At 40.6% G+C, this 16,342-nt stretch overlaps 1 protein-coding gene across 1 annotated transcript in view; it reads right to left on the reverse strand.

Annotated features, from left to right (window-relative positions):
* The window catches only part of PLPPR1 (phospholipid phosphatase related 1), a 71,681-nt gene extending 64,599 nt beyond the window's left edge, over positions 1-7,082 (reverse strand). Inside the window, exons 1-2 of the mRNA XM_062512939.1 lie at positions 7,025-7,082; positions 2,007-2,114 (exon numbers count right to left, since the gene is read on the reverse strand). Coding sequence (XP_062368923.1) covers positions 2,007-2,069 — 63 coding nt within the window. The 5' untranslated portion in view covers positions 2,070-2,114; positions 7,025-7,082. The remainder of the gene's footprint in view (positions 1-2,006; positions 2,115-7,024) is intronic.
* Between the last annotated feature and the right edge of the window lie 9,260 nt (positions 7,083-16,342).

A 16,342-nucleotide genomic window follows, 5' to 3' on the forward strand; every position in this document is an offset into this window, starting at 1 on the left:
AACTGACATGACAATCAAGGCTCAGCATTATTTTCTTAAGTGCAAATATCTCAAAACTTTTAATCAGAGGACAAGATTCCAGTGGGGAGGTGGCGTGCTCCGGGGAACATGACTATGTTAATTTTTACTGCCTATCTCTTTTCCTATCATGATTGCTAGCATGGCTGCTGCTGGATTGTTTTCCCTCAAAAAAACATTGTCAGAAAAGCAAGCAACATTATTTTTAGCTGTCCTGCTTTCCACAGCAGCAGCAAGGTGTCACACTGCTAATCAATTCTCATGGTTGCTTCACAGCAACAAAAAATAAGGTCTGTCCTAACCCGGTAATCCAGCACAGGGCTCAGTGTCTGGGGCAGCTTGTCAGAAAAAAAATAAAAAAGCCTTACTTTAGTCTCAAAAGCACAGCAATGGGGAAAGAACAACACCTCCAGTGTGCCTTAGGATATACAGGACTTTTCAGATGGAATGGCTATTATCAATCATCTCTGCACTCCCATCAGGAAATTAGATTTCCTGTTGTTTAATGCTACAAGGCTTGACGCAAATCTATGCATTTGTAGTCCCAATAGTACTACATTAAAAATCTATACTGTGGACAAAGAGGGGAAGGAAGAACATTTTTATCAAATGTAGCAGAGAGAACATCTTTTCAGACACTACCTCTCTGGTTTTGACTGATTTTTAGTTTAACGTTATATTTTAATCAGCAAATCAATTATGTGAAAGGACAAGGAATGTACATTTATGGAGCAAAAATTCCTCCTATCAGTCTTGTCTACAGAAGGAACAATTCATGTCACTGTCATAAGTTGCCAAACAGGCCCATAATTCATTTCTTTAGAGGACTAAAAGTCTTCAGAGCTGATTGTTAAAGCAATAAATTTGAGACATCGCATTCCTGTTGAGTTTTTTGAGGGGTTTTTCTGAGGTTTTTTGTTGACTGTTTTTCATTTGGTGTTTTTCTGACCTCATTTCAGCTTTTCACTAATTTTTACCCTTTCTTTCTCCAGCTGTTAGAATAGAGCAGTGACCCATTGTCTCCATCAGAACAACAATTAATCCTTTGATAGTTCCTGGCATTTATCTTATGGAAGACCTCAAGTTGCCTCAGAACTCGGGCCAAAGAGTGAGCATTCCATCAAAGCTACATGAGACAGGTGGCTCTGAAGCTGGTTATTTACAGGCAGTTATCTCCTTTTTACCATCTAAAACTGGTGGAAGCTTTCATCCTCCCTGAAAACACAGAGCTGCTTCCCTTGCCAGGAAAACTGTCACAGCCTTATAAGCACCAGCTGAACAATCATGAATTTGAATAATCAGTGTTTGCCAGTCTATCGGTTAGGCTAAGTTAAAGAACCACAAACTGCCATCTGTATGGATTAAAACAATACAATAATAATTAAAAAACCCACCACACCAACTGCCTTTAACAAAGACATGGAGCATTAACTGTAGATGTCCTGCTGGACAATTCTCAGCCCTTGTTTCAGCTAAGCTTCTTCATCACACTTAAAGGTCAGGCATATCTCATCTACATTTTGTGCTCCACCTGAACTGAAATCAGAGCTGAGTGTTGTTTCCCAAGCCTGTGAACCATCAGACTGTGAGATCAGAAATTTCCTTCAATGAGTTTTAGTCCCTGTGCAGCACCAAGACAGAGAGAGGTCTGAGGAAAGATTGGGAAGGTGAACAATCACCTGCTGCTGACCTACACCTACAGCTACTGCCCATTCTCTGCCAAGTACCACAGGACTAGCCAGAAAACCAGACAGAGAAGTCCTGGATACACAGAGTCTCTACTTGTTCTTGCATGCTTGTACCTGAGATCTGGATAACTCATGCAGGACTTTTTTTCAGTGGGATCTGATGGCACTAAGTATGAACATGGATATCTATATGAACAACTAAGACAGCATCCTTTGCTACAAATAAAATGGCTAAATACTTAATTCCTTCAGGGAAGAGCTGCCTTCTGTGTAGGCTTGGCAGCTGAATGATGCACTCACCTCAACAAAGATGAAGCAGGGGATGATGGAATAACTTCTCTGGGTATTGTTTCCTAAAGCCATTTCTCAACACAGTTGTTGGGGAGACACTGTTCAAAACTTTATACCCTGAAAAAGACAGAGGTATTTCAGTATATTTCAAGTTTTTGCAAACTCCAAAATGAGGTTCATAACACAGAGCACTGACGTAATAGACCAAGGACACAGACTACAAAGAACATCAAGGTCTAACTGTGTACAAAATACCCTGGGGAAGCTCTCCTTTTGCAACACAAAATAAGAGACAGACTTAGGTTACAAGATACATCATATATAGATCGAAGGGAGATAAACAATGCAATAGTTTTCCTTAAATACAATCCATTCTCAAGAAAAAGATTCTTCCTCAGAATTGTAAAATCACATTTTCAGCCCACAGAACTGCCCACAGAGTGTTTTAAACCACGAGATTTTTTGCAATTGACTTGTAACTTGCAGTTTAAGAGACATGCTTATAGAACACTGACTGTACACATACAAGAAGGCCAATGGCATCCTGGCCTGTGTCAAAAATAGTGTGCCCAGCAGGAGCAGGGAGATCAATCTTCCCCTCAGCACTGGTGAGGCTGCACCTTGGGACTGTGTCCAGTTCTGGGACCCTCAGTTTAGGAAGGACATTGGGATGCTTGAGTGTGTCCAGAGGAGGGCAACAAGGCTGGTGAGGGGCTTGGAACACAAGTGCTATGAAGAATGGCTGAGGGAGCTGGGGTTTTTTAGCCTGGATCAAAGGAGACTCAGGGGTGACCTTATCACTCTGTAACTCCCTGAAAGGTGGCTGTAGTCAGGTGGGGGTTGGTCTCTTTCATCAGGCAACAACTGAGAGAACGATAGGACACAGTCTGAAGCTGCAATGGATATTAGGAGAAAGTTTTTCATGGAGAGAGTGATAAAATACTGGAATGGTTTGCCTGGGGAGGTGGTGGAGTCACTGTTCCTGGATGTGTTCAAAAAAAGACTGGATATGGCACTTGGTGCCATGGTCTAGTTGAGATGTTAGGGCATGGGTTGGACTTGATGATCTTGAAGGTCTCTTTCAACTTAGTCATTCTGTGAATTCTGTGAATGATCATAATGTTTATCTGTATAAATCTGTTCAAGATTACAGGACATGTTTTGCCCAAAACCTCACCACCCATAACAAGCAAATGCAACAAAAACACAATGAAGACCTGGGCCCTTTCGGCAGAGCATTTCTGTCCTGATAAAAATTCATATATTAACACACCAAACTCTACCCACTTAGCATTACTTCAGGATACTGGCTATTCTAAGTAACATAACCTTATAACACTGTGTTAAGACACTAGTTTTGCACAAAAAATAGAAAAAGAAGAGTAAAGAAGACAAACACAATGTAATTTTACTGACAGTGTGCGTCTTTTTCTGCATGCATGAGGCAACACATCAAGAAGCTAAGTCTGGTTTAAATGCCTTTACAGGGACATACAGAGTAGGAGGGAAGGCGGAGCTGGAGAAGCAGTATGTAGGCCAGAGTACCAGGTGCAGGACTGCACCAAGTATGAGACACAAGAAAGAATCAAAATCCTCTGCTATAAATTTTAACCTGAGCACATCAAGCAATAGCTTAGATTTGGATAGGTCCAGCCTTATTTCCGACATTCACAAAGAAACTCTGCCCCGATGAGAAGCACCTCTATGCATCAGGGCCAGGGAGGAGGAAGGAGGTGGGAGCTGATATATTTTGCAGAAGATGCTTTGCACAACATCTTCCTGTGACTCTTTGACCTCACTGGCATCTGGGTGGCAATTCAGGCCTTGGCATATGGAGCCTGTGAGGTTCACAAGGGGTCACTGCTTTCTCACCAACTCTCAGCAGGGTTAGTGGGAGAAGTATCATGATCAGCACAAGTGAGTTCGTCTGAGGGTACGATGGAGGAGCTGGATCAGCTGCCAGTGCTTGCCACCTGCACCATGATGCAGGCTCTTGTCTCACCACCTATGAACTACTTAATGTATTCCTTATCTCAGCTCTTCAGTTTGACCCAGAGTTGTAAAATACACAATGTGTATGATGGATTTAGGCACAGCAGAGCTACTGTGACTCTAGTAAGGCCACATTCTGTGTCGAGGATACCTTCTGAACTGCTAACCATTGAGAAATACAGTTTCAGGGCAAACAAAATAGTCAGGAATGTCACCTGTGATGTGCCTCAGACAGTCACATCTTACACTGCATCCCATTATAAAATACAAATATTCTCAAAACACTTCATTTTCCAAACAGACTTCACCTTTACTTATTGGATAAAATGGGGTTTATCTCAGAGGTTAGTGTTCATTGACCATAAAAAACAAGGTAAACCAACCCTGTTTGGACCAAGGAAAAAAATTCAGCAATTCATTTTTTTAACAGCACTTTTAATACCCCCAGCTCTTGTGCCATGTGGCTTTGTAACTTGGCAAACACATGGAACCTGGTTAAAGAGTCAGAGCAGCTTATGGAGCATTATTCGATTAAACTTTTATGTACCCTGGAGATACACTATTAGTAACTTTTCAAATCCAGTTTTCAAAATGTCTTAGCAAAGAGATGTTAATACCTCAGCCCGTTAATGAATCCTTTGCCATGCTAAGGTTAGAAATAACCAAGATTTTCCATACCACAATACTGTAACCACAAGCTATGCCTTCAGTTCCAACTGATGTGTGTTCCTAACCATAACAGAGGGTTGCAAGGCAATCCAAGAATATAAAAACCTTTCACAACAGATGATTGAAAGCAACTGAACAAACTAGCAAAGAAACTAGCAATTCAACTGAGGGCTAAATTGCCTGATTTAACATTAGAGGACCCCTGATGTTACAGATGTTGTTGGGGGTTGGTTCTTTCCCTTTTCCTTCTGTGGAATTTTCCCCATTGTCATGCTAAGATACCTGTTGACTGGGCCCTGGTGACAAGGGGGAGGAGAGAGAGAGGAGGGAAACCCGCGAGATTCAAACATCCAGAAGAGGAAGCGGAAGACTGGGCCTTGCCCCATTTCCCCGCGGAGTTCAGACGACAAGGATGATCGCCGCCTCAGTTCCATCCCTGCCATCCAGCGTCAGGAGCCATCCTCGCTGCTGTCACACCCTGCACTGCTGCCTTCTCACTTTAACCTGCCACCATCCAGCACTCTGCTGAGCATCGGGACTGAAACTGTGAGCGGAGGGCTCTCTCCATCTCTCTCCCCCTGGGACAGCGCTGCCATCACCCCCAGCCCTCCTGCAGCTCTGCGGGACCTGCCTGCCCCCAGTACCGGGAACTGCAGCTCAGGGAAAAGGTGCCTGCAGCCAGAAAGGACTGGGACTGAGTTACTGTTCTGTTTGTGGCTAATTTCACAGTTGCTGTTGTTCTTGTTTGTCTTGTTAGATATACTATTAAAGAACTGTTATTCCTACCCCCATATCTTTGCCTGAGAGCTCCCTTAATTTCAGAATCATAATAATCTGTAGGAAGGAAGGATAATTTCCTTAGCAAACACCTGTCTTTCAAACCAGGACAGATGTTTATCTCTATGCCTGTTCATGTAAGCCTATTGTGCACTGTTGGTTTAAAAAAACTGCACTGCCTATGGGAAAGCTTTTTACATGCCAGCTTCTCTCCTATCACACATTTGTGTCAGGTTTAAGTAGCAAGACACCAAATGGTTCTGTGATCAGCTGATTCCCAGATTGTGGGAAAACTCTCAGCTAGCCAGTTCTTGTCATAGCTGGTCTTTTCATCAGGTTACTTGACAAAGGAGTAGAGGGAAGCAAAGGTGTAGTCTTGGTGGGAGCACTTTTGTCTCTCTTCAGCTGGCAATGAGTCCTCTAGGGATACTGACGGCAAACCCCAGATGCTTCAGCCTGCACAGCAGCCAGACATAACCCAGTTTTGCTCAAATAATCACAATAAGATGTAAAAGAAGTTTTACTAAAAGTCTTGTTCTCCAGTCCATGAAGATTTTTTCACATTGAACAAATTTTCGGAGTGCAAGGCCTCTGGCCAAAACAATGGCAAATAAAAGCTATAATATCAGCATCAGCCTTCTCCATTTATTATTTCTATTTTTATCAACTTGACTGAATTCCTAAGGAACGCATGTGAGAAAACCTGTAACAGTCTTTGTAGATCCCAGTAGCTGTGTCCTTTTTAGGCCTGGTATGTTATCACAGCATGAGACTAGAACAAGTCAAACCTATTCTAACTAATTAGGGACCATTGTAGAAGGAATATTAATAATCTGAAGCTCTGGTATAATGAGGTGCTTCCATTCTTAAAACAATATATGTAATTGTATAATGCAACATACGTGAATTAATGAAAAAGCCCCATATCTACAGCATAGGAGATTATTTTCTGGCATCTCCTGGGAGAACAAGTGGAGACAGAGAATATAAATAAGTGAATTGAAAATTGAGTAAGAAGGACAGCAAAGAAAAAGATGATTCAAGCTGAAGAGATTTTCTTGCCGCAGGGATCCATAAAAGCAGGAATTGCTTTTAGAATGTCCCATTCAGGTACGTTCTACAGTATTTTATGTGAGCATATGACAGACAGCAAGAAGGACATATCTAGGACAAACTAGCATTTCCTTAGCCCTTATAGTGTATGCTCCTGCAGCAGACACAGTACATTCAACTGTTGTTCTGTGTGATCAGTCATCAAACCAGTTAATTTGGGGTCTATTACTCTAGCGACAGTGATCAAACCTGTGTTTTTAAGCTATGTCCTGCACAGGTAGGAAGAAAAGATAAACAATGTATTTCATATATTGCCACACCACTGTGTGCGGCACCTGGGAATCTGTAGGAAACACTCAAATCAACAATCCAGACATGCTAACAGGCCCTGTTCATCATAGTTTTCAACAATGTTTCAGTTAATCAGAATCAATGTGTATTAGCTCTGCAGTAGCTCAGAGACCACCAGCCTGAATCCAGGAGCTGCTGCACAAACCACAGCAGTAGCAAAACCACTGGCACATGTGGGACCCCACCTCACAGCAGAATCCCAAATCTTCTCTGACCAGAAGTGAGGAAGGTAACCACTGGCCATTTGGTACCAGGACGTGATGCAAACACAAAAAAACCCCCATGGATTTCTGTCTCTTAGTTTCATGATCTTTTCAGCAGCAGTTAACACTGTTCCAAAACAAGGCAAAAATAATACATTAGAAGCAACACCAACTATAACTGTAACAATCTAAAAGATACTTGAAACATCATTATTTCCTTATGCAAATTAGTTAAACCTTCTGTTAACAATTTGCAAACCTCTGTTAGCAACTGGCTTCAAATTATAAAGATTATTATACTCTCATTAAAATAATAATTCTGTTTACAAGTAAAAAAATATCGCCAAAATCTCTGCACTATTCCATCAACTATCAGTTTGCCCAACTGAAACACAAATTCCATAAGTCAAACCTCCATTCAATTATGGAAACACATTAAAATTAATGCTGCTGCTAACAATGATTATCCAAGCTTTGGCAAAGAACTGTATATTATACTATCTCTTACAGATCTCAGTGTAAAGCAAGGTCCTCTATTTCCTGTTGGGAGGTTGAAGCAATTTGCAAAACATCACACAATTACTCAAGGTATAGGCTGAAGAAAGACACATTATTCTCAGACTCCTGTCAAGTGTTTTGTCCACTTGACAACACAATCTGTGCACTTCAAGTGTGCTTGCTATTTCCTGCACAAGAAGCACACAGTCTTCACTGCACATTTCAGGAATACAGGTTTCCTGACTGCTTGCTGCTGGAGCCAGCAGAACACACGCTGCCCTTACAGGACAAGGGCTGATCAAGCATGCCCCAAGATGAGACAGCTTCACATTCTCTCTTTGTGACTTCACCTGGCATGTCCAAAGGCTCCACATTATCCCAGTGCAACCTCTGCGTGAGCATGCCTGTAATTCCGAACAGGTTAAACAGGACAATAGAGGGTTAAAATGTCTTCCCCAGAGCCCTCTTCCACATAAACCAAACCAAAGCACAAAAAAGAGATGATGGAATAAAAGGTAAGACTTTACTGCAAAAGGCAGTCAGTAAATTCCAAGTACTGTATATTCTTTACTGTTTTCGAAGTAACTGAAACCTCAGCAATAGTATCAATCACTCCAAAAGCCAAACTGTGACAAAAAGTACAAATGGCTTTGTGGCATAAGATCTGCTTGTCTGCCTTCCACCCAAACACAATGCAGACCACTTGCCTGAAAACAGTACAACTAAAAAAATAACATAATGGATGCAACAGTTAGAAGGTACCAGACAACTGGCACTCAGTTTGCTATCTCAGTGGCCCACAATGCACTAATTTTTACCTACAAATGAGAGACTTATCCTTTGGATCATGTTGCCCTTGAGGAATTGTGTCCTGCACACAATGAGAAAGAGGGAAGACACTTGGTTATTATCATCAAAGAGCCCTTTACCTAATGACTGTGAACTGAGAAGCAGAGAGCCACCAACACCATAGCCACTAGTCCAGTAATGGCGTCAGACTGGAGAAAATGTTTGCCAAATGTTTCTCAAAAGAAGAAAGAAAAGAAGAAAATGTTTCCCAAACCTGAGTGTTTGAGTCACGCCTGACCTTCAGCTGTTAACTCTGAAATTATCTAGTGGCTGATCATAAACCAACAAATGATCATAAACAAATGTGGTGTGCTAAGCTTCAGGCCTTGGCTGGTGGTTATTGTATTGCACTAAGCAGCTTGTTTTGTTTACAGGGTTTGGGGGGGGTTACTATATTGCACCGAATGGTTTGTTCTGTACTCCCCCTGGTTTGTGGTGTTGGTTGAGTCCTCCCCTTGCCCCGCCCCTTCAGTTGTACCTCATTGGTTGTGGTTCTATTCCCCGCCTCCCCTACCCCCAAGTTTAAAATTCCCTGCCAGCCTTTGGTTGCTCTCTTCTTCTTCCTCTGGAGCTTGTTTTGCCAATAAAGCAGGACTGTGGTCCTGGGGAAAAAAGAAGCCTCCCTCATTTTTTACCTTTCTCCATGCTGAAAACCTCCTCCATCTCTGACCCTAGCTAGCTGAGCTAGCTGAGGCAGGTGGGGAGTGGGAGGGTTTTTCCAGCAGGCTGTCTCCTGTGTAAGCAGCCCAATATCCCACTTGGCCAAAATACTGATAAGAGAAGCTGAACTGGTAAAGCAGAACCTCAGTTTGCTTAATGTAGATCTCAACCCAGAACACAATTTATTAGAACTTCTGGTTTCTGCCAGGACAACTATACCATTCAATAGCTACACCTTTCAAATAAATTGCCCTGTCAGCGAAAGTGCTTCTCACAGGTGTCTCCACAGACTCCTGGACAAGAAACTAATTACATATCACTAATGGTAGCAAGGAGAGGAATAAAAACAATATGGAAAACAAACCCACACATGTTCAACATTACATAAAAACTACTTTGCAGCATTTAAGGCAGAAAAACACTTTCTCTGATGAGAATTCTGTCCGTTTTCTTCTAGCAGAAGTCACTTCTTCACATTCAGCATTCAACACAGAAAACCATTTCACGTCAAACAGTCATACTTAAGTAATATAGTTCAGCATATCTGAATATAACTAATGTATACAGCATATCTGAAATGATAATTCTTAGTACAAAACCCAGCTGATCATGAAGAAAGCTACATTAATAACTGCCATAGTTCCTAAATTCTTCTCTTAAAAACATGTTGCTGAATCCTGGTGTCAAAGCAGATACCTAGAACAAAGTGATGAGTGAGATTTCAAGAATTCTGTTAGGATTGTTCTCCTTTGCTACCAGCTTCATGTAGAAAATATCCCATGACTGAGTTATAAGCACCAGTACAAAGTCTATGGACAAGGAGATTGATAAGGGTTCTGTACCACCTACATCTTCAAGAGAGTTCAAGTGTTATGTGAGCACAGAAGAGGCCTTGTAACAACTTCTCACTGTGGGGAGAAAAGTGAAATCTCTACAGATTGTTGACAGACCTTCTGTCAACAGAATTTTCATTTACACCACTTGGCCAGAATTTCATAGATGTCAAATAGAACCCAAACATATCTGTGTGAATAACAGGTATATGCATGTGAATATCTAGAAAGCCATACAACATGGTCACAAGCTGTATTTTAAACCCTCTCAAACCCATGAACCTCACCTTGTCCAGCAGGTCTGCAAGTGTCATCATAGCTGGTCTGCTCCATTTGGTGAGGCACTGAATTCCTTCTGAAAATTTTCACTGTATCACTTACTTTGTGCTGGTTTGAATGACGTCCACCAAAATGCGGTATCACATCAGCAAAACCATATGAATCAAAAGTTTTACTTGCTGTGGTGGCATGCTGTAGCTGATAAAGCTCCTCTCTTTCTTGCAATAGGATTACTGGTACATGATAAATGAAGAAGGAATCTGACTATGAGATTCATTAAGGAATTCTTTAAAAAAAAAAACAAGCAGTCTCTGGAAAAAAATCCAAAACCCACTAAATTTATCCATGCCTTTACAAAACAATCCTGCTCCTAACTCTCCTTTAAGTCAAAAAAGCTAACTGTTCTAGCTCTCATTTCAGCCTTTCAAACTTTAAAGTGAATCTAAATAACACTCCTGTGAGAAAAAGAAAGGCTATTTCTGGCCTCCAACCAACCCACCTGAAGGCAAGCCATCATGATTTAGACTAATTAAACTAATTAATTTACCTTGTGATCTTTTCTGGACAAATACAGAAGACATTGGTTGTTTCTTTTACTTCTGATTGGTTAAGACTCCAAACTATCTTCAAGAGTATTTATAGCAATAAAATGGCAGGTGTGGTCAGCATTAAAGTAACTCTTACTACACATTAAGGATTCTGAATTACAGAGATTAGCTACATGATTAGTTTAATGAAAACATAGCAGGCTACTGTTCCAAAAATAACATAGTTGAGATCCAGAACTGCAGCTGATTGATTTAATTAATCATGGGCTTGAAATATAGGTACTCTGTTTATGCTAAATCATTATCTGTAAACTATTGCACAAGAGTTCTATGTTCAGTGTCTCATTTGCGTAACTCACAAAAAAAAAGAATCAACACCATTTCTGATTTGCACCAGACAGTCTTCTAAGACTCTGGAAACCAATGATCTCCCTGGTATTTGGGATACTATCATGAATGGCTTGTGACCCAATTTCACTCTCTGAAACCAATTCCATCCCACTTGGTGACTCCCCATGCAAAGCACCAGCAGGCATTGAGGAAACTGAGTAACTTCAACAGGAGAAAACCAGCAGCCTCCACCTCAGGCTCTTAACTGGTGAAAAAAAGGAGGGAGACATTGAAGGGAAAGAAGAAAGGAAAAGAAAACTCAAGTATACAAAAGAGTATTCAAGAATACAGAGGATAATGTAATGGTGCATGAGAGGAAAATTGGATGAACTACAGAAAAACTCCTATGGGATGGAGGGTAGGACAGTAAAACAGACCACAGCTTTTCCCTCTGATGTAAAACCACAAGACTGAATTTTTTTTTTATCAATCAAACAGACCCTGGAAAACATCCTTACCCTCCCAAAAACATCAGGGTTTTGCAGAAGACATTTTAATATTACCTTAAAATTATTAAAATACAGTATTAGAAGCAAAAATTATTCAAAGACATTTTCCGCATTCAGAAAATTTGTACTTTACTTCAGAAAGATTGCTTTGTTTTTTTCTTTACAAAACCTCCTTAGCCAACCATTCTACTGAAACCTCTTGAGCAATTAAAAAAAACAATTGGCTGCTTATCTGTTAGCAAGAATGAGAAATATTTTTCTTTATAATGGAGCTTCACAGCTCTGCACAGAACTAATTTTGGGAATCCCAATATTGAAAACGTATTTCAAAAATATATGCTGCATGGTACTCTTACATGCCATATCTGCTGAGCCTAAGTCCAAGCAAGCTGCTGATCCACATATTCAAGTGCAAGAATGAAGTTTCTCCAAAGTGCCAACTACTCTCAGGCCTCAGATGGACATCTGAGAATAAACTTCCAAACCTCTCTCCTCCTCCTACCCCTTCTACGACAGCTTAGGAAGCCAATGCTTTTGGAGGGTGCTCACATAGGTCATAGTATAAAAGATCAACAGGCAGAAATATTGAGAAGAGCATGGGAAGGAACAGAGCACAGCAATGCTAGACAGGGTAAGGGAGTGCAAATCAGGTGATTAACATGTTGCTATTTATTTACAATGTTTTTTGTTTTTTTTTTCTTGTCCAGGATATTAATTCTGCATTGGAAATTTCCTCTCAAAATCATGGTAAGCTGCTTAAAAAATTAGTCATTTAAAAGGCACAAGCCAGTGGACTCCAGATAGAAAGAGAAAACCCATTCATTTTGTCCCTTCAGCACTCAGCTAACTGTATGAGTATTGATTGCAAGCTGTAATATTATAAAAGTAAACAAACAACAGCCTCACCACAGGTAGCCTTTGGTGATATGGTCCAGGGGCAGGGCCTCTTGCTCCTGTTATATTCTTGTATTCATGCTGGCAGTGGAGCTGTCAGGGACATACAAGGACTGCACAGACTCATGCTTCTGCAAACATGGCAAGCTCAATCTTACAGGGATCTTTTGTTGGTTCACTTGGTTCATAAACCTCCACCTTCAACCCTTGCCAAGACAGACAAAGGATTTCTAGCATACCTGATCTTTTCCCTCATATAAAACACCTTGGCAGAAGCTCTCTTTAATAGCAGTGAAAAAAAATTTTTTGCTTTCCTCTTTTTTTAATCTCTGTGTTCATTATGCAGCCAAGGGAAGCCAAGTACAACCCCCATAAGCCCAATGTGCTCACTTCTAAGGACACTACTAGTAGAGCTCATGCAGTTTATGTGGGCCTTACAAACACAACCCAGATGGAAAGTCAAGGATTTAAGAATGTATTCTTAGACTACAACAGTCTAAAAAAAGGAACTTCTTATTAGCCCAAATCTATTCATTACTATTAAAAAAATACTGCCAACTACAACAAAAACATTTCTAAATTTACAGACCTTGTAATACCTCTCGCTTCTCTGTACTGTTATGCTATCCACAGACTCCTCTGTGAATCCTGCTTAGTCTGGAATAGGAGAGAGGGTTATGGCAAACTGTCCCTGGCTACAGCTCTTCTCCAAGAGAAAGGCACCAGGGATGATGGGGAGAGCTTATTTCTCTTTACTTAGGACGCCCTGATGGGTGAAGTGGCTGGTTGTAGCTTGGCTGGTTCTGGTACTACCTCGTGTTCACAGTTTTCAAGCCTCTAATAAAATCCCATGTCTGTTCTTCTCCATGCTGTCATTCAGTTTGTTTTCAAAAGAATAGAGGCTTGTTAGTTCTACCCATTAGGCAGAGAAAGTGATGAAGATTATTATAAAAATAGGCACTAAATTATACAACCATACAAAAGCAAGCTAAAGCTAAAACTGATTAGGCAACCCCTATCACTCTTTCAGAGAACTGCTATAAGACTTAAAAGAGCAAAACAAAGCTTCAAGCAACTGAGATCTGACAAGCCCTTGTCCTCACAGAATTATTTCACAATCTGTGTTGCTACTGGAAAAGGCCATATAATTTGTCTGGCTACAAGGCTGCAATCCAGATTTCGATAGACAAGGATGCCCTAGATTTCCACAGACTGAAAACCAAAGTTTTTCACCTATGAATCCAGCAAGGCTGTTGCAAACACTTATGTGGACTAAAGCTCCTGATTAGGGCCAAGCCTTTGTTTTCTTGGAGATCTGTGCTCTTCCCCGTGTAATTTTGTCTCGTGACACCTACAGAGGCCTCAGAGAAGCTCACACAGACATTGTTCGAGCTATTAGGTATTTGATTTTTAAAGCCAATACAGTCCACACAAACAGCTGTTACAATTAAACTGACTCAGAATTCTGAAATTCCTGTAGCTGAGACCTTAATGTTACTTCTAAGAGTGTGATATTACTGAAATCATGCTCTGTATGAGTTTTAATGAAATATGTACCTATTTCAGGTCAACTGTATACAGAAAGCTTGTAGTATTTTGTGGACACTTACACACCAGCATGAATGTGTGTTCCTACAAATTCACATAAACTCAAATGCAACTGCAGCCTTCAAATGGCATGAGAGAATATGGATGAAAATAAAGGAAACAATTTTGCATGCAATCTGAATTGGTCAGAATATGATTAAATAGCCATTTGAACACTAAAAGCTGATAGAAGCATATAAATATGCCATCATGTCCTGTGCTGTTTTCTGCCATCCTTCTAAAGGGACCATCAGAACATCATGTCTTGTTTAATAGTCCTCCACTGCTGATGCACTGCTCTCACTTCTAAAATACCGTTATCCTAATTTTCAAAAATTATCTGATTAGCTCCTTAAAAGTGGAAAAATTATTTCCAGCAAATTGGTATAAGACTGCATATCACACATACCTACAGCATTTTTGCATAGAGGAAACTGTTTTTTACAAAAAACTGTTATTTTCTGCCCATAAGAGGGCCACCAATTTATACACTGCTTTTTTAAAATACCCCAGAGACAGTATTAGACAAGGGTGCAGTCACTCTATTCACAGCATTGAAGGACTTACGCAAGCTGTTAAAATTCAGTTTATCTCTGAAAGCAGTTCTAGATTTGGCTGATCTATGTACAGTTGCTGCTTCTAGTGCTCGTAACATCACATTTTATAAATGCTCAGGAGTAAATTTCTCTAGGTATGTATACACACATGTTCATTTAGATACCATTTAAAAAATATTAAAAAATTAAAATATTAAAAAAATAAAACACTGTACTCCCTAATCTACTAAGCACAATCAGTATTAATAACATGAAATATACACATTGTCACAAAGGAAATGGTTTTCTGATTTGGAGATTAATGCGTTTGAAATCTGATCTTCTTTATCTGCTTCCCTTGGTTCACATTTTTCTCCTGTCACCTCAGCCATGAGAACTAACATACAATAAAAATACTGCATTACTCTGTTTGCATATGTGACAGCACAAACAAAACAAGAATGGGTAAAGAAAAGCCAAGAAATGCCAAGTCATCAGTACCCATAGCACTGGAATGTTTTACATACTGCAGCAAATACAGCACCGGCTGTTTCATCTTGTATGTGCATTCCTTCTTTGCTCTGCTATAGGCAAGTCCTTAGCTCCTCATTCTCTTTCACCACCTGCTTCCTTGGGGTAGCTGTCCTAAAAGCAGGTGTCACTCTCTGCACCTGCTTATCCAGTGGTTTTAGTGGTATCAATAACCATAATTTTATGCAGCTGCTCCTGGGAACCACAGGCTTTCCACAGTCTCTGCATTTTAATTTTGTGTGAATCCCAGGAAGACAGAGAGACAGGTTGTCAGCTGGGACTGAAGGACTGGGGACAATGGGTTTTATTTGTGCTGACTCCCCTCCCCACCACAAAAGCCCCCAAAATGATATTTACTGAAGCACTGCCCTGCTGCTTCCACTCCCTCCACAGCCTTCATGCTAAGAAAGGTACGTGCCACAGCCTCCTTCCCCTCATGTACACTTTGCAAAGGCAGCAGTTTGTACTGCCTCTATCTTTTCCTAGCCCTAGGACTTTTCTTTAGCTTATAATCATCTCTTTTCCTCCCAAAGACTCCTATTTCTCTAACCAGGGTTCTGCCACAGGGTATGTAGTTCACATATTTCTAAGCCCTAAAATTAGATACAAGACCATTCACCACAGCTGTCCTATGTGCAGCACGCAGAACTCGGCAACGTCTATGGTTTACCACAGTAATCTCCGAACTTTTGCAACTGCAAACAGTACCAGGAAAAAAAATCTGAGACGTCCACCCCACCTTCCCAAAGTACCACCATCCTAACATACTATGTAACTTGTAAAACATACAGGAAAAAGTAAAAACTGTAAGCTAGAGATGAAATAAAGATGTTTAAAAAAATTATTAATAGCACAAAACCATGTTTTTCACACCCCAGTGGACTGTTTTATGCAAACCCTGTTGTTCAAAGTACCCTGCTTTGGAGACCACCTCAGCTCCACAATCTCATAGTGGAGCTGCTTACAGGTTTTTTAATAGTGCACAGCATTTTAAACTTCTTATTTTGCCGCAAAAATAATCTTAAATGTTACTCTTTCCCAATTTACATGCTCCACCTCATCTTCCCTCTCTTGTTTCTATCCTTCCAGCTTGCAAGTTTCTTGTCCTCCTCACCACTATTCCCCAGCATATCTGGTTTCTTCACAGGACAGTAGGTATGTTTTTTCTGGCAGGTTTGCAGATTCTTGGGCAATATCCAGTACAGTCCTGCAAGATTCAATATTCTAAGAGTTGGTACCACTGTAT

The sequence above is a fragment of the Cinclus cinclus genome, chromosome Z (assembly GCF_963662255.1).
Source record: "Cinclus cinclus chromosome Z, bCinCin1.1, whole genome shotgun sequence".
Classification (NCBI taxonomy): Eukaryota; Metazoa; Chordata; class Aves; order Passeriformes; family Cinclidae; genus Cinclus; species Cinclus cinclus.